This window comes from Parasteatoda tepidariorum, chromosome 1 (genome assembly GCF_043381705.1).
Source record: "Parasteatoda tepidariorum isolate YZ-2023 chromosome 1, CAS_Ptep_4.0, whole genome shotgun sequence".
In the NCBI taxonomy this organism is placed as follows: domain Eukaryota; kingdom Metazoa; phylum Arthropoda; class Arachnida; order Araneae; family Theridiidae; genus Parasteatoda; species Parasteatoda tepidariorum.
This window is the reverse complement of record NC_092204.1, coordinates 17,109,637-17,132,652: the sequence shown is the minus strand read 5'-3', so window position 1 is coordinate 17,132,652 and position 23,016 is coordinate 17,109,637. Positions and strand designations below refer to the sequence as shown.

The window sequence follows — 23,016 nt, the reverse complement described above, 5'->3', positions numbered from 1 at the left end:
AAGGTTAATTTAACTGTATATTCAAGAAAAGTAATATTATGGGAAACATATGAATTGATGTTTTTTTATTCTCGCTACATCATATAACTTTCTGGGAAACATGAATTCAAGGATTATTTACCAGCTATGTCATGTCATGTCCTTGAAAGCGTGAAATGAAGGTTTTTAACTTTCATAAATTACAATAATTTATTAAAGATGATTTATTAATGGTTAATTTAACTGTATATTTAAGAAAAAGCATTCTAAATGTATGAAATAAATTACACAGACTGGACTTAATTCACTTCGATGAAGTTCACGTATGATTTAGACATTAGTCTGCAGGTGTGAACTAATTAATTATTTAATTAAGTTTGTTCAAATTATAATTTCGTTTTTTTTCTCAGCAATATTATTTAAAAGATATTTTTGAGGTTTCATTATGAATGGATTAAAATAAATTATTTGTTTCACTATTGTAGATATTACTTTTTATCAATCGCATTTTATAAGAAGTGTTGACGCACGTTCAAATAGCATAATAAATATTTTTTTAATAAATTACAATATTCTAAGTAAAAATATTAAAATAATAGTAAATCTGTAAGTTACAGTATTTTAAAAATCGCAATTGTAACTATTCAATTTCCATTTTAATCTATTTTATAGCAATATGTATTTCCTGTTCAGATATTTTTGGGTTTGGATTAGTATAATAAAGTGATAGAATATCTCAAAACTAAATATGTTTTGCGTTTACTTCACTTTATAAAAAATTACTATAATTGTATAAACTGAACAGAACAAAAAATAACGCTTTTACAAAACCACTAAAAGTTTCTAAATTGTAATATTTTCAAAAGTTAATGTTTTTTTCCACAAATGTAATGTTTTTTTGCACTTATTCAATACTTTTATAAAAAGTAATACAACAAGCATCATTTTTTAAAATCAATTTTATTTCACAAATCATTCACACGTCGTTTGTTTCTGAATTGATTTTCGTTTTAACAATATCTTAATCAAAAGGTAATGTTCAAATGTTTTAGTAAAATGTAAATTTTTCTGAACAATTATCTTACTTTAATGCTTCTCTTTTTAAAAAATTTATTGCTTGTAAATGAAAAAATACTACTGATTTTTTACATTTAATGTAAATTCAATCTTGAAAATTTTTACGATGGTTTAATTTAAAAATTGTAATCTTAACAAAATCAATAACCTCTTTAAGAATCAACAATAATATTATAGTATTTCGAACACTTTTTTCCAAATTTCATCTAGTTATGAAACAAATCAAATAACCTCCCTATATGTAAGTTAATCCAATGCATGTAATTCTTATATTTTTTAAACCAAGTTGAAATAAGAAAATCAATCTAATTAAAAGCTTAAAAAATTCATTACAGTTTATTTTCATTCGTGAAGATCTTTTCAGGTTCATTAAAAAATAAATTTGCTGCAAACTTAATATCAACTATTGAGTGCGTCGAGTGAGTGTTATGTTTTTTGATATAAATAACTTTAACAATCAAATCTGCAATTTCCATATTAAAATGAAGTAAAAATTAAACAGTTTATGAACAAAAACGAAATGTACTCACCATCAGCTCGACACACATTTAAACATCCATAGATGATTAAGAAAAGAAGAATTTTCAGGTGATAAACAGGCATTTCCAAACGACTAGATGAGTAAAACAGCTAGAAGAATAACACGAAGAACCTGAAATAAAAAAATTATATTCAAAGGATACAGTTTGGTGATGATTCGTGGACAAATATTCCAATCTGTGTGATGATGATCGTAATAATTTCTCTCAAGTATCGTTTGATCACATTTAATTGGTTTGAGCGCTTTATCACAGATTCAAAAGCTTCCGTTTTCGTTGCACAATGCACTAATTTCGATAGAAATTCCGCTAACACTAATTTATCTTTACAATGAACAGCATATTCATTTGAAACAAAATATAATCTTATCATCATAAAACTTTGAGTAGAATATTTAGAAATATTTTTAGGAAAACTCTAATTCCGGTTAATTAAAACCGTTGAAAAATATGCATTCGTTTGATATTCGTTCCGGATAAAAACTATCGTTTGATTTACATGATAATTATCTTTTGATATTTCTTTCACATCGTGAATCGTTTGAGAATTTTATATGGAATTTTTCTTTCACAAAATAATCGTTTGATATGTTTCTCACAATCGTTTGCGAATTCCACTTGTATTTTTTCCTCTAAAAATTATCATTTGATATGTTTTTTTACACAATAACTGTTTAAAAATTTAACAAGAACTACTCTATTTTTCATTCCAGATAGATATGCTTCTAAATTTTAGCAGTTTAGTAGGAATGGATATGACTTTAATTCTTGGAAATCACGTGGATTTTACACATCAAAATCGTGCGAAAAAACAGACACACACAGAATAAAAATCGAATTATAATGATCTAAAACTGATATATTCTTCGTATATATTCCCCACATATTTTTCTAGTTGTTGGTATTAATCCTATGAGTTGAGAAGGGGGTAGGGAGTATAAGGGCGACTACCCAGAACGAAGGCAGCCGCGGTTCCCCTAATCGGCGGCAGCACTGCGACGAGTTCGCGCTGGAGTGTCGCGGGGGTCGGGCCCGTTGAGAAAATCGTCTGCGCTTGCTCTGGCGCAGGCGATCAGCCGGCCCACCCCCTCGAATTGGAGGAAATTCGTAGTAAGGTGTACAGCCGGTGCTTCGCTCTAACACGTTGCTGAGTTTGGCGATTTAATAAAGCTGAACTGTTTGATTAAGAATGAAGTTATAAGTGTGTTATGTAGGTCTCGGGCGAAAAGTATTAAAAGAGAAGTAAAATATTTACCTGATAATAAACTTAAATATTTACTTCTTTCCCGAAAATTTTGTGCAATTATTTTTCATATTTATATTTATTTAAGTGTATGTATGATAAGTTTTTTTCTTTTAAATAGTAAATTATTCATAAAAGAAGAAATTCTAAACTAATTCTAATTTAAATTACCTCGTTTGGATTTAAGTACGGATAAAAGTTATCGTTAGGTATTTCATGTTTCTAATAACTACTATTTGATACTTTTTCACTATTGTGAATAGGTTGAGATTCTAGTATAGGTTTTTTCTTACACGCAATCGTCGTTTACTATGTTTTTCACAATCATTTGTGAATCCGAAATTCATAGTCAGGTGCACAGTCAGTGCTTTGCTCTAACACAATCGAAAACTTAGCTCTAACACATTGGCGTTTAATAAAGTTGAACTGTTTGATTAAGAATGAAATTATACATATGTCATTTAGGTTTCTGTCGAAAACAAAAAAAATGTTAAAAGATATATAAATGTTAAAAGATATATATATAAAAGGAGTAAATATTTGAGTTTATCAGTTTGATAATAAACTCAAATATTTACTCCTTTTACGAAAATTTGGCGGATTTATTCATATTTATGTGTTTTACATTCATATTTTTATTGTACTTCTTCATATAAGTACATATATTCATAAAATATGAAATAATAAATTAATTATAAATGAAAGAAAAAGTTAATGCAACAATTTTAGTTAGTACTTTAGAAGATTAAAAAATATTTTATCAATTTAAGAATACAATGAATAATTTAAGATAATAAATATAGATGTTTAGAGCTAGAATATTAAGCAGGAATTGGGCTACTCAAAACTCAACACTGTAAACATATAAAATATAGATATTTAAAGCGAGAAAATCTGCATTAAGCAAGAATGTAGCTACTCAAAACTCAACACTGTAAACATATAAAAGGAAGATGTTTAGAGTTAGATAATCTGCACTTAGGAATGTGGCTACTTGAAACTCAACACTGTAAACATACACAACGTTTAGTTATTTTTGTACTAATAGCCTCGTGTATGAAATTAACAATACAAAAAATAATGTGGTTAAAGACAATACGAATTCATAATACCAAATTGCACTAAACCATTTCTACTGTGAAATTTTATACCGTATTTTTTACACCAATAATTATTTAACTACAGTGATTAAGTGATTTTACAATAAATGTAACTGTAAAAATTACTGTATATCAGATTTTTTTGCAATTTAAAGTAAAACGAAACTTTACGGTAAAAAGTACCAGTTCCCTGGGTTCCGGTACATTTTACCATAATTTGATCAGTGTTGAAACTGATTTAGCTTTAAAAGGCTAATCAGTAACTGATTTAGCTTTTCTTTTGTGTTGAAACTGATTTAGCTTTACACAATGAATAACTTAAAAAAGTATAGCAATTTATAGTTTGATGATTTGCATTTAAAAAGCATAAGGTTGTATTGCATATTTAATTGTACGTTCATTTGATTCTCTTTTCATTTTTCAACTATCTGCAAATATTAGCACATAACATGAACCAAAAAGAACTTCATCACTTCAAATTAAACTCAATCTATTATAGCTTTCATTTGTTGAATAAAACGTAAATTCTAAAAACACTGACTGTTGAATGGAGTGCGTATAAAGTTTAATATAACTTTAATCATACATATTTACTTTAATTATTTACAAAAGATACCTTCAGCAACTATATCGAAGAACAAAAATACGAATTATCGAGCGTTAAATATTAATTAAAGTACGGAATTAGGCATAAAAATCTACTTTTTCTGAAAGAAACATACGCTTTTTGGGGCGAATTTGAATTTATTTATGAAACCCATTTTGACCTAACGTGGCATAGATATCCTTCACATGAATTGTGAGTATTCTCCTGAAAGGATTGTTTTCACATCAAGCAAATGTTCTTTATTCTTTTCAAAAATCAAGTAGCAGATAAAGAAAGATATAATGAATAACAGCATATTTAGATTTTTAAAAGTTTGTAGCTAAGTATTTTCAGAAAATTAATTTACTTATTAACTCGATTATATTCTTAAAATAACATTTATCTCTGCAAATTTCTCGCTAAATGAATTTTTAAAAGTTCAAATATGATTTCAAAACGTATAGAAAAACAATGTTACTTTGTTTACTTTCATCAATTAGGAACATAAAAAGTTTCAGAAAACAGGCAACAATTTACAAAATAAACTTTTCCATTCAAAATCCCTTTTTTAAAGACTTGGTAGAGAAATTAACATTCTAAGAGCTTGCTAAGCATGTCTTAGAATGTTACCTTACTTCATTTTAAAAATTATTTTCAAATATATACGTCAAATGTTTATGCATATTCAAAAGTAATTTAATTATACTCTATAATTAAGCCACCAAGCACTATTTTTAGAGACCACACCATCACAATGTTAATGTGAATACTCTTCACCACACATTTTTTAAATATTTCTTTTTGTTTAAAAATATTTCTAAGATAATTTATGTATATTAAAACAAAAAGTTATGGTAATAAATGAGATTTGTTTGAAAAATAAAAAATTTTGATATTTATATATATTTTTTATTAGTTGCGAAGGCGAACAACATTACTCACGTCACACTGCCGAAGGCACCCTTTCATAGGGTGGGTCATATTCACACATCACACAAAGAAGACAACACACAGAGAGAAACAGCCATGCCCCGAGCGGGATTTGAACCCGCAAGCATTGGCTGTAGTCAGGTACGCTAACCGTTCGGCCACCTGGCCGGCAAAATAAAATTTATAATCAGTGTAAAATTTTAAGATAATGATTTTTATACTCAATTTAGTAATTATCTTTTGAGAAATCAAAATAGCTCACTCATCCCAAAAATTTAGTTCATCTTTCTTTTTTTTTTTTTTTNTTTTTTTTTTTTTTTTTTTTTTTTTTTTTTTTTTTTTTTTTTTAATAGAAGTTGTTGCTTGCAAGGTATTTTTCTCTCTTAAATAAAACAATCTGATTATTTTCGCTTTATTTTATTTTTACTTTACTTAATTTCAAAGAATTAATACATAGTTTTTTTTTTAATATTGAACAAGTATTAGGGAAATTTCTGGTAAAAAATCTACAGAGAAAATTTTACATTTTGTTAAACGTACAATGTTCTGCCCTTCTAGCAGCGATTCTACTATCTATGATAAATAAGTTTCTTAATTATATTCAGTTTTATAGTTTTGAGTTAATATACGTATAACAAAATAAAATTTTCAGCATTTTTTATATTTACATGCGTGAAGGACTCTCTTCTTATTTTCCACAAACATAGACTTCTTATAAGAGTAACTGTTATACATCATGATTAAAATACGGTATGGGTAGTTGTTTTAATATAGTAGAAAAACAATTCAAGATCAGTGTCTTAATGTTTTTCATAAATTATTTACAGCATTAAAGAAATTTTTTAAAAATAAAAATTACAAAATTATATCCTAACCAACAAAAATTGTATTTAGCTAAAGATTTATAAAAATGTAAAAAGGAATGAAGTTAAACTGAAAAAAAATTAAAAAAAAAAAAAAACGAAGTTAAAAATGAACAATTTTAAAAAATCTGCTTATTGAAATGATATGTTTGAATTTTAGTACAAGATTAAATTAAAGTGCATAAAATTAAAAAAATAGCAATTTGAATTTGTAAAAAAAAAAGTTGATTTTTAACACCTAGGAATAAACGAATAATAAATTCATAACTAATATTAGACTGTATTCATGATTAGAATCGACAATTGAGTAGAACAGTTAGTGATTACACTGTAATTTTGTTCCAATATTTGTCTTAAACATTTGAACAATAAACATTCATTTATTCCTAACTAAACATTTTCTAAAACTGATAATTTATCTAAAAACGTTACTGATTCTTATAATTTTTATATAAAAATTAAAATCATTATTGATGTCAGTTATTGATTTATATTGAGAGAAAGGTCTAAATTACTTTGTTAAGCCTAAAAATATTCATAATAATTAAAAATGTGTAGCTTCTTTTTCACGAATAAAGTAAATCAATAATCTTTTCCTTTCAAAATGATTATATTTTATATAAAATAATACATTAATGTTTCATAAATACTTATAAATATTCTAAAATATAATGAAAGAATGCATTTTTAATAATTTATTAATTCCTCCGTTTACTGAAAATAACATTTAAACTTATGGACTGGAAATAAATTGCAGTATATTCCGAAATAAATGGTTTAACCATGACTAGACTAATGATTTATTCATGACTACAGTTAGTCAAGTTTAGCTTAGTTGACTATTATTATCATGGTAATAAAAGAAAGATTATTCTACTTAGTTATTACTTGAGTAAATTATAACGATATAAAATATGATCTGCAGATTTAAGGGATATTAATTATGATCTGAAGCAAAAATATTTGTATTATTTATGAAGCTAAAAATATGGTATTGTTATAAAAATGGAAGGATAATATTAAAGTATTATGTACAAAATAGACGTGCGTATTAAAAGATATTCTCAATTTTAGAAATTTTTGATAGAAAAAGCAGTTTTAAAAACCGGCTTGTGAAAACAATACAGCTTTGTGAAACTTATATGGTGTGAAAAACGTACACAGTAAATATTATAAGCAATGACAGTAAACATTGTATAAGAAAGTAAACATAATATTTTATAGTTTTTTTTCTAAAATCTTTTAGAAGAATTAATAATGTAAAATTAATAGAGTTTAGAGATTTGTCCTTATATTTATTGTAGATATATTTATTACATTTTGTAGATATATTTATTACAAATAATCGATTTTTAATATTTGTTTCTGAAAGCATACTCAGTTCGTTAAAACTGAAACTAATTCTTTTTTTCAAGGTGGATATTAATATAAAATGGATAAAATATTATTAATATACTACGTTTATATAATGATATTCATATAAAAAAGTAGTATATTAATAATATTTAAATAGACAAAACTAATCTGAAAACCAAAAGTAAATGTTTACAAAACTAATTTAATTTGTAAAAAGTAAATTTTAAAAATTATTTTGGAGTGAATATCAGTAACACTATATACTTATAATATATACTTATAATATATACTTATAATATATACTTGTAATATATACTTATAATATATACTTATGGTATATACTGATGCTATTTACTTATATACTTATACTATACGCTTATACTATATACATTTTGTACTTCGAATAAAAAAATAATAGATTTCCCAAAAATTTAGCTGTAAATATTCAAATGTAGTAAATGTACTTATTCACTTTAAGCATGACTTTCATTTAACCTTTGAAACTAATATTTTTTAAAATGCAAATGCAATTGAAAAATTTAAATAATTTAGCATAGGATGTTTTTTTAAGTCCCTGTTTTGTTTTTAGTTTTTGAGTAATAACGTTACATTAAAATATAATATCTTAATTCAATGCATCAGCTTACAAAAATTAACATTAAAATTATTTTGTTTATTACAAAAGAATGTGATTTTCAAAAACAACAAATGTGAATACAAAGAATAAAGAAAATGCAGTTTTAAAATCTTAAAATTAATTAAAAAAAATCTATTTACTTATTTTAAAGACGAAAATCTAAATTTTTATGAAAATAAAACATTAATTATTAGAGAAGAGTTTTAGTTTTTAATTAGGTTATACATAATTGAATGAGGAAATACAAAGGCAGCTTGCTCAGAATTAATTATAAAAAGAATTCATTAGTTAATCATAAGCTATCATTTTGAAAGAAAATTGCTAGAAAAGAAACATTTACCAAAACTCCTTACTTAAGAAAGGGAAAAATTAGTTATTTGAGTTTAAATTAATTCAGCATTATATACTTAAAGTTCATTGTGGAAGAAAGTTAAAAGGAATAATTGTGGACTAGATTTGGTACATTGTTATATCGAAGTATTTAGGCTAAATTAATCATAAGAGTTTTCTAAAAAATAGCCTTTTTATTATACCTAAAAAATTGAATATTTACTTAATATTTGTTATCATCATTTTTAAGAACAATATTCGAATGATATTTTTCTGTTGACAAAATATACATTCCCCAAAACAATAGTCGATATTTGGAAAAGTTCCTCAACGTATTATTTAAAATTAAAACGTTATATTTTAAGAATTTAAAAAAAAAAATAAAGCGCAATTTTTTTCATTCTTTACGCCGCGTAGAATCACTTTCGCAAAAAAAATTTAGGGATAATTAGGATGACAGTAAATTATGCTTTATCAAAAATTAAAATTTAAAAAAATTAAATCAAAAAGACTTTATTCAAGCTACAATAACTATTTCTGTAATGCTTACAAAAATATTTATACCTGTAGTAATTAACAGCATACTTAAAATTTAATAGCAAGCACACAACTGTAAAGAGAATCATTTTTAGTAATTATAAAAAATTAACTGTTGTAGGCAACAAAATAATTTGAACAAAGCATGATTCCTTCATAACAATGTCGAATTTAGATACTAATGGAATTTATTACCTAAATTAGGATAAAAAAAATTATTTTATTTTATAAACTCCTTTTAGTTTAGTACAAAATACCTAGGAAATTGAAATTTTTTTTTCAACATTTATTATGTAATTTATGAAACAGATTTTATCACTTTGTTTACCCTAAAGTTTGAATTCATTTATATTAGTACTATTTATGATACTTGCGTAGCATAATTTTTTAAAATTTATATTTAAGAAATTAATGGCAGAGAGAAAATTTACAATAAGCCAGATATTCAAATTGTTAAGGAGAATATTTCGTAAAAGCATATTTTAAATGCTATGCCCAAAGAAAGTTCTAAAAGTACATTATATTAAATTTATATTAAGAAATTAAATAAAAAATCAGATGAACTTAATTGAGAGTTAAATAAATACCGGAGATATATATTATTTTGTTGAATATTAGAGCATTACCTTAAAACTTAACAACGCAAAATTTATTTATTTTTTCTTTGAAAATGTAGCTTTATTTAAATACTTTTTAGAAACAAATGCTGCACATTCACAGCTGAAAATAAAATGTTTTTTTAATCATTTAGCGTTTTACGAATATCGATTATTAACCTTCTGCTACTACGCCCGTGAATTGTTTGCTTAACTATTTAGTCTTATTTACATCATTCAATAAAATAAAACATATTTAAAATAACTTAACGGTACTTTTCTTAAATAACTATGAATCGCAAGCTTTGGACACGTAAGTAATTTTTTAAACAAACACTTTTTTTAAATCTCAGCAATATATATAATTAATATATATTGCTGATAATTAATATATATTGCTGCCCATAATTAATTCAGCAATATATATATTTTTTAAAAGGGCAACAAGCAAAAAGATTTGGGTCCACACAGTAATTCAAATCATAATTATAAATAACTTTAATGAGGAAAAATTTTAATTAATTTGTCTAGATATTATACCTTTTAATTATATAATTATATCACGCAATCAGAGGGGGGGGGGTTAGTGAGCGAATCGAACAAAGGAGGGGCATCCCTTGTTAAGAAAAAAAATCATCGTTGTCATCATCAAATCGGATATAGAATTTTTCCCCATCTAAACTGAAGAAAAAATGTTGAAAGTTGTTGAAAGAAAAGTCATCATAATTATGTTAAAATATAGTTTTACTGACAGCTTATAAATATGTATATTTATTTATATTTTCAAAATGGTATACGGTTACTTTGAAATAACTATGAGATTAAAAAAAAAGTAGTATTTAGAACTGGTAAAAGCCCATTCTAATTATTTTAACTATACTCATTTTAATATCATAAATTCTGTTAGACAATAATCTGAAACTAAGTGTTTATTTTTTTAAAAAAAAATACACTTTCGAAACACTTTAAAAAAATGACATTTTCTATGACCATTAAAAAATTTAAAATTAATAGTAGAAACGTAAAAAAGAAATTATTCATGCACTAGAGAGCAAATTTTAGAGAGGATTTGACAATATTGACGTCAAACATGCATAATTAATTTTGTAAACATATATTAAGTGCATTGTGGTAATATATGATGTTTAAATAGGTAACAAATATACACTGTACAAAAAAGTACACTGTAAAAAAAAATCGGTATAACTTTAACCAGCATTTGGTGCAAAGTTTCTCATTATCTTAAAGCTTAGCTAAATGAAAAATCATTTTATTTTAATTACACCGTACATTGTGAAGCAAGATTGAGAAATACTTCCATGATTTGACACTGGCAGTTAACAGAACGATATTTGTTTACGATGCCATGTTTTCTTTAAAACTCGGTCTCGGGGCATTGTGAAGTAAGATCAAAAAATACTTCCATGATTTAACACTGGCAGTTAACTGAACGATATTTGTTTACGATACCATGTTTTCTTTAAAACTCGGTCTCGGGGTATTGTGAAGTAAGATCGAAAAATACTTCCATGATTTGACACTGGCAGTTAACTGAACGATATTTGTTTACGATGCCATGCTTTCTTTAAAACTCGGTCTCAGGGCATTGTGAAGTAAGATCGAGAAATACTTCCATGATTTGACACTGGCAGTTAACTGAACGATATTTGTGCCATGTTTTTCTTTAAAACTCGGTCTCGGGGCATTGTGAAGTAAGATCGAAAAATACTTCCATGATTTGACACTGGCAGTTAACTGAACGATAGTTGTTTACGATGCCATGTTTTCTTTAAAACTCGGTCTCTGGGCATTGGGACGACTAATGAATGTTGTTTCAAGTATCAACTTATTAAGGCAGGTGAATGTCTTACATGTGCTTTAATTTAAGTTCATTTCATTTGTGTCGACTTTATAAATTTGGTTGGCGGTATAAAATGGTTAGAGATATGTCATAAAATAACCAACTTACGGTAAATTAATTTGTTACAGTAAACAGCAACCTTGGCCAGCATTTGAGCACTTTAAGAACACCTAATAATGGTGCAACCTTTTTCTGCTTTTATAAAAGAAAAAAAAAGAATGAAAATAGGTGTTTCTTCAAAACACCTACTTTTGGTGCAACCTTCTACTCATATTTGGCGCCAGTGAAAGTGCCAAAATATGGTAAAATTGAGCCCCATTTTAAGTAACCAGCAAATGAATATGAATTTTTCGTGTAACATGGCTCGGAATTTGTTCTGTAGTTATAAATTTTCTTACAGTTCCCCAAAAGCGAAAAGTATCGGGAAGAATTGCTTCATTGTGCGAAATTTTGTGCAATAGCATCATGACAAATGAAACGGAAAACAGTTAGTTTTTATTTTTATAGAATGAACTTCAAAAAACGTGTTTTGGTTAATCTAATACCAAAAAGACCCTGAAAGTGCACTGAATAAATAAAAATCAATTTGGAATTATATGAGTTTTATTACTTGTGTCGGTACATGACTTTCAGTTTTGCGCTTAATTTCGCAGTGGTGATGAAAGCCAATTAAATATTTATTTACTTTCTTTAATTTTTGCCCAGTACGAAGAACGGATGTTCAGCTAGTTATTAATAAATAAATGTATTATTTCACTAAAATTTTCATTACATTTATATTGCTTTTACATATTTTTAAAGAACAAAATAAGTTAAAAAAAACATACACAAGAGAATTAAAAGATAAATATCACAGAAATAAAATATAATTGAATAGGTCGAATAGAATGAATACGTCAGAAGAAACAAATGCTTATTTTTTTAATCTATTCCGCTTCCGATATGATTATTTTAATTACTTCCTCATCAACAACGATAAAAAAAAGCTTTTGAAAAATATAAAAACATTATATCAACAATTAGTGCCTCACTATTTCTCTTTAGCATGGATCTAAAAATGTATGTTTACAAAATTAATTTAACAAAAATTATTAAGTTCTCATTCTCTCTAATTTCAAACAATGACAGCACATATTACAAATGCAGACCTTTACTTTTAAAGCAAGTCTAAAAGTAGTATTTTATAAAGTCAAGAAAAAATTAACATTAACTTTTATACATTCTTAGACATAAGTTACATATACTTACATATTATATATACTTATATATATTATTATGTTTAAAAAATATTTTAATTGTTAGAAAAATTTTATTGATAACTAAAGATTAATAGGATTTTAGTATTTTGCATTATGTCCTAAAGTTCCTCAATTTAAAAAGAAAAAAAATATGTAATAAATTAATTTACCAGTTAATTTTATTAAATTAATTTTATCAGTTTTTTCAATCGATTTCACAATATTAATTTAAAAACGTATTTGACAAATTGTGATGTAGATAATAATGGAGGAAATCAGAGGTTTTGCAGATCAAATTTTTTAAAAACAATAAAACATACTCCTTCCGAAAAATTAAAATTAGAAGAGTTAAAAACCGTTTAAACCTTCATACCAAACGGGCGATATTAAAAGCTAAAAATGTACACAGATGAGTGCAGCATACATGCATACATTCTTCATTTTCTTTTTCAGTAATAATTTTACTGCCTAGTGCTGCTATGCATATTTTTTTATGGTGATAAAAGTTACTTGAATTGTATAATAGAAGTATATATTACAAGAAATATAACAGACACTCAATTGGCTTGTTTAAAAACATATTATCGATGGAAAGTGAATGCACATCAGAAAATCATTTTTTGTTTTTTCTTTACACATATCTAACCCTCTGAGTATTAATCTCTATTCTCCCGAATAGAGATTAATACTCAGCCGGTTGCTTTCCTGAATAAAAAACTGGTTCTTCTTAAGTTACGCAATTAAAAAAATAAAGCGTAGCTAGGAAATTCAAGCACAGTTTTCAACAGGGTCTGTACACCTGAGAAAGATATGTTTCCTTAATTAGAGTAAATATAACAAAAATAATTAGTGAAGGAGTTGTTCGTGGAGAAAAAAAAACTTTTCAGAAATTTTCTACAGCACCGGACGAACCGAACTATCTAAACTGCACCGTTCTTGTTCTTAATTTCCCGATGTTATTATGCAAATAATAATATAAATTATAATTTATATGAATACCATACTGTTGGTATAAATACAAAATACCATTGGTATAGTGGCAGAGATTAGGCCGTTTTAGTTGCATACTGTAAATGAGATAAAACTTACCACTAGAGCTTTCAAAATATTTGAAGCAACTTTTGCAAAAATAAACCTCTTGTGATTAGATCATACTATGAGGCATTTTTGTTAAAAAAATTTTTCTTTGCACAGACGTTTTAAATTTTGTTACTGTTACCGTAGGATCCAAGAACTCGAAATAAATAATATCACAAATATATTTCCCTTAACTAAAATAATATCGAACTATAATATTGTTGCACTGGCGCTTTCAATACTAATACATACTTAATCAATGAATATTAATTTAGAGCGATATTCTACATGGATTATTATTGAGCCATTTTTACTGAATATTATAATAAAGTAATTTTAAGAGGGAGATATTATAGAGATATGCTAAATATGAATGTTTAGAGAAATTTTTCAATGGAGATAGTAGAGCGGCCTTTATAGCGTGTCATAATAGTTGTTCCCTATAAATTTTATCATTGAGTTGTTTTCATTGTGAGCTTTTATAGTTGTTTACAATGGAAACTATTAAATGGTTATTTTAAACTAGGATTATTTTAGAGTCAGTTTGAATGTTAACTCATACATCATTGAATGTTAACTCATACATCATCGCCACCTTAAAGGAGTTGACTTTCACGTTCAGTTGCAAATATTGCTAATAGTTAAGGTTCTGTCTGATAACTGGACATCTATTGGATATTCTTTGATGATTTCGGAACTTAGGACTTATCCCATTTATGATTATTGAAGTTGGTAAAAATGAGTTTGTGTGTTCCTGGGATAGGTTGTACATAGTAACTAATTCAGATCGTAATTTGGTATCATCTTGTAATTCCTGCTAATTTGAAGTTGAATGAAGCATTACACAATGTTGACCCTGTCACTGAGAAACTACATAATTTGTCCTTAATACGTTTCTAATTTTAGAAAATTAATAAATCGTCTTAAATATATCGAAAATAAATTGTTGCGAAATGTTTCTGAGTCTCGGGTATCATTTACCGTTGAATATTATATAAAATAGTTGTATATTCTTCATATTTTGAGGATTTAAAAAAAAAATAAATTCGAAGGAAGATTCAGTATTGGCATTCCTTTTAGCGAAGATTTTGCCAAAAGGAAAAGAGCAGAGTTCTTGCGAGGGGTGTGGGCCGTAACCTAGTCCAATCAGGATGGCAATCCGTTGTCATAGAAACAGATAGGTTTTATGGGTGGATCCAGAGAAGAAGGGGACTCTTAAAACAAGCAACCTTGAATTAGGTGCTCAAAACATTGATCGTCGTGTGACAACATTGGCTTTTAATGACCTGCAATGCATACTTTGACGAATCCCCTCAAACACATAATAAATATGCAATTTCCGATGGATTCCCCCCCCCCTCTTCTTCAAACGAAGTTATCTTTTGCAACCTATCTCCAATGTAGATTTTCCAATGATTTAAACTCCTTCAAAATGATCATTCTAACGCGGTTAATTCATTATTTTGGTTAATTTATTACCCTAGAAAGAAAAAGTAGTCACTCTATGGGAAAGCAAACTTAAATCTGTTGCGTTTTGAAATTAAGAGACTTGTTTAAGAGAGTTGTGAGAAAGTGGGGATAAAAATTACATCTTACATTTTTTCTGTTGAGTAATTTTGATTAACATTATTCTCTTAAAAATCTTAAACTTTAAGAACATTTAACTCAAAAGTTCAGCTAATCATATAAGTTGTTTTAACTGATTTACTGATGTACTGAATATTTGGATGGAAGGAAGAAAAGAAGATATGAGGGGTTGAAAACAGCTTAAAAGTTTTTTTTTCTTCATAAATGTAACTTTGCCTGATCCTGAAATTAGATATATTTCATGATGCTTAAAGTAGTTCAGCTCAGTTAAATAATTTCTTCAGACTTGAGATTCCTTGAATACATTTAAAAGATGCTTTTTATGAATTGTACCATGTAAAAAAGACTGTACACCAAACGTAACTTAAAGGGTCACATATAGGGGATAATTTCGGCATGGTAAAAACAAGGATAATAATTTGTTTCTATAATCAAAACGCTTTTCGTAGTTAACAACCAGTTATAAAAAAAGGTAATATATATTTTGTCAAAAATCAAGTAACTTTAGCTAGTAAATCGCCGTGATTTTACCAAGATCCTAAGCATTAATCAACCACAAGTATTTGAAGAAAGCTGGAGACCAAAAAAAGAAAAAAAATATATGTATTACGCGTATTTCACGGATACTTAAAAAATGTATTGTATGAAATTTCGACGTATTGTACTACGAAATTCTACCGAAACATAACTAAATCGAAAAATTCTTATTGGTTTCGATTATGTGTGCAAAACGATGGTTCGCTAAATCTTTCAGAAAATCCAGTTCAACATTGAACTACAAGATAGATAAATTGAACCATAATCACGAGCAAGTTTTCTGCTACCTAAATAAGGTATCGAATCAACCCATGTTTACCTTTAAAAATAATCAAATATTGTTGTCATTTGTACTGCTGATAAAAACGTACTTTTGTGACACCAAAAAGCGTTTCAGTTTGTAATTAAAATTTACTAGTATTGTGATTTTTTAATAAATTTCAATTTTATCTCGCAGAATTACTCTTGTTATTTTATTTAAACATTTTTCAGAAAAATGATTAGTAATAAAACCTAATAACATTTCTTATAAATATTTATAAATATATTTCTTAGTTTTTTTTGTACAACGTAATATTACCGGCATTACTTTATTTCACACAGGAAAATAAATATTATATAATGTATTCATTTGTAATGCTGATAAAAACGTACGTACGTGACACCGAAACGCGTTTAAAATTTAATAAAATTTTACTATTTGTGATTTTTCAATCAATTTTAATTTTATCAGACAGAATTACTCTCTTTATTTTGTTTAAACGTTTTTCAGAAAAAATGATTAGTAATTACATACAACACTTAGTAAAGCCGTGAATCATAAAATTTGTTGTAAATATTTATAAATGTAGTTCTTACTTTTTTTTGTACAACGTAATATTTCCGGCAGTATTTTATTCCGAAGAGGAAAATAAATATTATATAACGTAATACACATATTTTATTCAAAAGTTTTACGTAATTAACCTACACACTTTTACAAAACAATACTCTACACAGTGTTGACAGTAAGCAGGCTCACGTGGGGAGAATTCTACGAAACAGAAGTTCGAATTCGGGCGTTGGTCCATTAGAGAAATATGAATGCGATAGTTCCGATTTAGGGACGTGCGAACCATGAAAATAGAAGGCTTTAGCTATTATGTTGAGTTAGAATGCGCGGGGTGGGGCTACGAACACTCCTTTTGTAGGGAAAAAAATCCTGTTAAGAATAACCAGGAAGCCACATGGGAGCTTCGAAAACAAAAGAAAGAGCCATGAGCATATTTTATTTCGACAATGTTCTGGACGGATGATTTAAACTCGAAATTACAGAATCAAAATTGCATGAAATATTGCCCTTATAATACATTTTGTCGAGTTGGGTAGTTTTTATTCTTGCTTACGACCATAAATCATCAGAAATAACCATATAAAATATAGTTAATAGGTTGTTCGACAAACATAAATACTACTCGAGTAACAAAGAGTAATTTTTATTTCTAAACTGAAGCTCTTTGATAGAAATACATTTCTAATTTACTTTTTAATGATTTGTGAACATTATTACTTAAAGAAATAATAAAACATTGTTTTCGCTTAACTCCTTTTTCTTTTGTCTCCCTCGTTTATTGTTGTTGTAAATTTGGAAAGACTTACGATTCTTTAAAGTTTTAACAATTAACGATCAATATGAAACATTGTTGCAAATAAGAAACAATATTTAGAACAAATGTAAAAATCAAAGCTTTTAAAAATAATCAAATGAAGAAGAAAGAAAATGCGGCTGGTATTTTTTTAACTTTACATTCCAATTATTTTTAAATTTTTCTTTTTGCTTTGAAAAAAATGGAAGAAAAATTAAATTCTTTAACTATATCGGTATTAAAAGCAGTTAGAATAGAATTATTAAAGGAAAAATACTTTTCTCAAATATTTATTTTTAGGATAAGAATTTTCAATAACTGACGAATAACATGATATAACTTCGTCTGATGTTTGAGTTAGTCTAATGACCCGAACGATCATTGCATATAAATTGTAACTGAATAAAAAGATGATTGTAGTGTATCCATTTCTATAAAACAGTTTGATTTATAATTGAACAGAAAGCCAGTCATAATAGGCTAAGATATTAAAAGTATTGCAACGATGATTGGTCTATCAGAATATATATGATGATTTATTACCCATTGTTCGCTATCGCTTGCCACCCCCCCCCCGTACTACGTTCGGATTGCTTCGCAAGCAGTTTACAATTCTACATATATTTATGTTTTATTTTATCGAAATATTCGCCCTTACTTTCTTTGTAAATAGAAAGAAAAAACGACAAAAACTGTATTACATCCAACTCAGGACATGATATTGGTACTTAATTCTTTGTGTAATTGTGGAATAATATGTTATATTTATTATATGATTTATTTTTTCAACGGAATTGAGTAATTGCCGTTGGTAATAAGGAGAAACAATCATAGCCCTTTTTTGGAGATTTATCTAGGCAATTATATTGATATATACAATTATAATATTTAAGTTTTAAACTTATGAACATTAATGACTTGGATATTTTTTTTAAAAAGTTATAAAATAAAAAAACAATTATTTCCAGAATGATGTAGTAGAATGTATATCTATAAATTCATAGCTAAATAGTTTATCAAACTTCAATATTTGAACTTGATGTAGTTTTAGTAAGAACACTACCCCTAATCTCTTGAGACTTTACTGCGGAAAAAGACAAGACATTGATAGTTGTGCTTCAAAAGAAATTTTTCAACCCTTAAAAAATATCTTAAAATGCGTTCGTTTCACTGTTTTCTAACAGATAATGAAAACGAATAGGGCAATGGAAAATTTTTGTCCTCTCTAACTCATTTTTTTTCTTCTCATTTAACCCCCCGGGAAGATACTTCAAGATCTTTTTCCTGACCGCTTTCAATAATTAATGTTTCCGCAGACGATGCTGCTGGTTTGTTCTCTATTGCACCGCGAAAAGAGAAAATGACGAGAAAAAGGGTCGTCTGCCTATCTAACAAAATTCAATATTAATAATTGAGTCGGAGGTTCAATCGAAGTGAAGTGAAGAGAAGACAGTCTACTCTCGATTCCAGAGAGTAAAGAAAAAGAGAACCAGAGAGCACTCTATGCAAACAAAAGCGAGCCGCCAGTTAATTAGGTAATGAGATTTCTGAAGCGCTTTTTTTTTTCCTCAGTAAAATAAAAAATTTAAAAATATGGAGGATTGACTGATTTTTCTGGCTGAAATAAATGTTTGAAATAATTTTTTTTTTATCACAAACTCGTCGTTTTAACTTATTTGTATTTTTAGTACTGATTTTATATTTACGCTTGTCTTTCTTTACTAAAAATTAGCAATCGGATGTTGAGGTTTTGCAAAAAGAAAAAAGGAATCGCACGCAATTATTAAAAATAATTTTGTTTACCTTTTAGTCAATTAAATATTCTATTTCAATTCAAAAATTGATTAACTTGCGGTTGGAAGGGGGAAATATAAAAAAAACACATCTTTATGTCGACTAACAGCGAAAGAATTATGTAAAGCAAACGGTAAGGAATAATAAATAATATAATCAGATTTGCAATAACGTTTTTACCTTCCAGTGGCAAAATTTTTAATTTAGGACTTTTCTATATTTTTTTTTATATTTGCGATGCGTGTTTCACATTTGAAAACCACTGGGGAAAGAAGAACATTTCATGTCCATAAAAGCTGATCTGGAGAAAAAAAAAACAATTTTTTGCACAAAAAGGAAGAATTTTTCCTCAGCGCAATCCATCTTCACAGTGTAACATGTAACTCTCAGTGTAACATGTTCATGTAACTATCGAGAACAAGTTTTCATTTAGAAAGGTGTTGATGCGTTTAACAAAAAGTTTTGAACTAATTTAATCAAAAAAATAATATAAATAGTTTTAGCTAGGAAAAAATTAATTTCGATGTTTTTTTCAGTTAAATGCAATAAATCAATTCAAGAACAGTAGTTAATAACTAATGAATACTGTTCTATTTTTATTTAATTCTATTATTATTTAATTCGTAAGCGGGTAGGTGACCAATTTGATCAACCTGCGTTGGAACCGAGGGTGAGCGGCATGGCTTCTCGTTAAACTGTTCTACCGTATAGAGCAAGACCTCGCGTGCAGGCCGTAGGGCTACCAAAGTGGTGGGAGCCATCCCCTCTGCAGAGGATCAAAATTGTGAAGGCATGACTTCGGATCATCCTCATGGATTACCCAGACCATCGCCAATAGCCCATTGTGTGAGTCTAGTGAAACATAAATTAAGTATCTACTATTTAATTCCATTATTATTTAACTTTATTTTTATTTAATTCTTTATTGTTTGGTAACAATATTTTTTAATTCTATTTATTTAATTCATTTATCTATGAATTTACTTCTATGAATAAAATGATTATGAACTTGATTCTATGAAATTTAATTTCATATCAAATGTTGGTTAGTTTATCTTTAAAATATTCAAGCGTAATTAGTTTCGCCTATAATTCTTGTAAGATACAGGTCTTGACTATAAAGTTCTATAGTATTTTGAGTTTGGATTAATATTCATAAGGCTTGGAGGACTTTTGATTTATTATGATGATTAACATTTCTTATAATTAAAATTTGTAATATGTATAATTTACAATACACACCCGATATTTAATATTAAATGATGCATTAAATTAAAATATTATACAGAAAAGGGTGTAAAAAAAGTTATAAAATTATATTGAAATAATTTACTTAATAAATACTAAAATAAACTTTATTAAATTGTTATTGCATGTTTAAATACAAAAAGAATAAAAAAATATTGCATATTTCTAGATGAAAATCCCGTAACATATATATAACTGATAACCTAAAATTTACCAATATAAAAACGTACAGAAATGACTTAAATGAAATCTGGATGTTTCATAAAAATATCCCATTCGACACGGAATTACAGGCGAAACAGTGTTTGATTCATAATAAACCATTGTTCTTCTTATACAAAAATCGGAAAGAATCGATTTTACTATTAAGCCTATCTCTCTTGGATAAAAAGAGCTGTAAGCACCCTTTTTACCTTTCCCAATAATTAAAAGAGCCCTCTTAGTAAGTCAGAAGGCATTTCCATTGGCAGAAAAAGAAAAATATAAATAAATAATATCCATTTTCTACATCGCATAATTTATACACTTGTCTTTTAGCTTTGCACCTTTAGTGGGTGGAATTTTTTTTTTCTGATGCAAACTAGGGCTTTAGCGCAATATATTATATTCGAAGATCGATCCGGCATTTAATTATGAAAACTGAGGTCTTGTCGGTGGCATAGCGCCGATCTTAATTAAGAAATTTACCGGGAAAATCGTCGATATTTCGAGGTTTCTCCTAGTCTTGTTAACGCTAATTGATATGTTTTCTCAGTTTTTTTAGTTTTTGCGTCATTTGAAGGAAAAAGTCTATTTAGTTGAGATTCATCTGAATTTTTATGAAGGAAACGCGGTTATTGAGTTATTTCATTTCAATTATAAGAAGTCTTAATTCCATTTCAAATGACAAAATCTTAGTCGTTCGTATTTATAATTTATTTTTATTATTGAGCTGTATAAAAAAAGAGTTAATTACAATTTTCATTACTTCTATAAGGTAAATAATGAATGAACAAGTGTCTGCACTGCAGCTATTCCAATTAATACGCAAAATGGATTCGTATCAATTCAATTTCAAAATGATGTAGTTTACTTCAAAAACGTATGTTAAAGTAAAACCTTTTTTTTCTGTTTTTGTTCCTATTGAGTTATATTTTCGATTTAATTTACTTAATTATTGGTCAAATTAGCTTAATTTCAACAGAAATAAAACTATTGACGTCTAATTGGTATTTAATATATTTTCAGTCAATTTAATACAAATCGTAAAAACGTTAAGTAAACATGATATATTAAAAAGGATGCATACATTTAAAATAATGCCAGATATTTAAAAATAAAGCCAAGTTTTGATGATGACGATTCATTATTAACATTGAACAATATTAAAATTTACAGATAAGTAATATTAACAAAAAGGCTATTAAATGGCTACCGGCGCCGGTACCCCCTGAAGACGTCGGCTTCGGTTGTCATATTTTTATTTTTATTTCCTTCGTTTCCTTTATTGCTACTTTTTTTAAAATTTTCTGCTGCTTTTTAGGGCGTTTTTTTCGAAGAAGTTTTATCTATTTAGAATTCTAAAAATTTTTTGTTTTCTTTTAGTATAATATTAACAAAACTAGTTTTATAATTTATTTGTAATGATACGCCAAATTATGCTAAAAAGGCTGTGGAAATAGGTTAATTTTTTTTTCTAATGCTGACTGGGACATTATCGCAATAGATTACTATATATTTATTGTCAATTATAAAGATGAGATCATAAATTTACTGATGAAAAAATATAACTTTTAGCTGGCATAGTATCAGTGTTAAATAAGAAATTTTCGTATAATAACCAATCATCAATATTTTGAGATTTTTATACTTTTTCTTGATGACAAATGACATGAAGACCAGAACAGTGTATGCCGAAATGACGACGATTGGATCACCATCTGTTGCATTTTTGGGATTACTAAGTTTCGACGAATCAATAAAGCGAAAAAGCGGTACTCTCCGAGAGTTATTAGATAGTTAATAAAATCTTTCTCTTACCGTGCGCTTGCGTATGGGTATATAATATCATTTAATTCCTTTAAATAAGGTGATAGTAAAATAAACATATTCTAATACGTTAATGCGAGATGAATGTTACCGATTTATTGGTACATTTATTGGATTTTATCACGATTATTATTGGATTTTATCACGAGATTTATTGGTATCTATTGTAAAAATTATGCTAATATATAAATCTCTACAAATATAAATCTATGCAACTAAAATCCTGTTATTTTTTTAAAGTGGGTAGT

At 27.1% G+C, this 23,016-nt stretch overlaps 1 protein-coding gene across 12 annotated transcripts in view; it reads right to left on the bottom strand.

The window, feature by feature from the left end:
* The window catches only part of LOC107437287 (tyrosine-protein phosphatase Lar), a 753,777-nt gene that overhangs the window by 223,303 nt on the left and 507,458 nt on the right, over positions 1-23,016 (bottom strand). For all 12 annotated transcript variants that reach the window (XM_071177245.1, XM_071177243.1, XM_071177266.1 and 9 more), the window contains one exon: positions 1,587-1,708. In XM_071177245.1, the coding sequence (XP_071033346.1) occupies positions 1,587-1,659 (73 nt within the window). In that variant the 5' untranslated portion in view covers positions 1,660-1,708. The remainder of the gene's footprint in view (positions 1-1,586; positions 1,709-23,016) is intronic.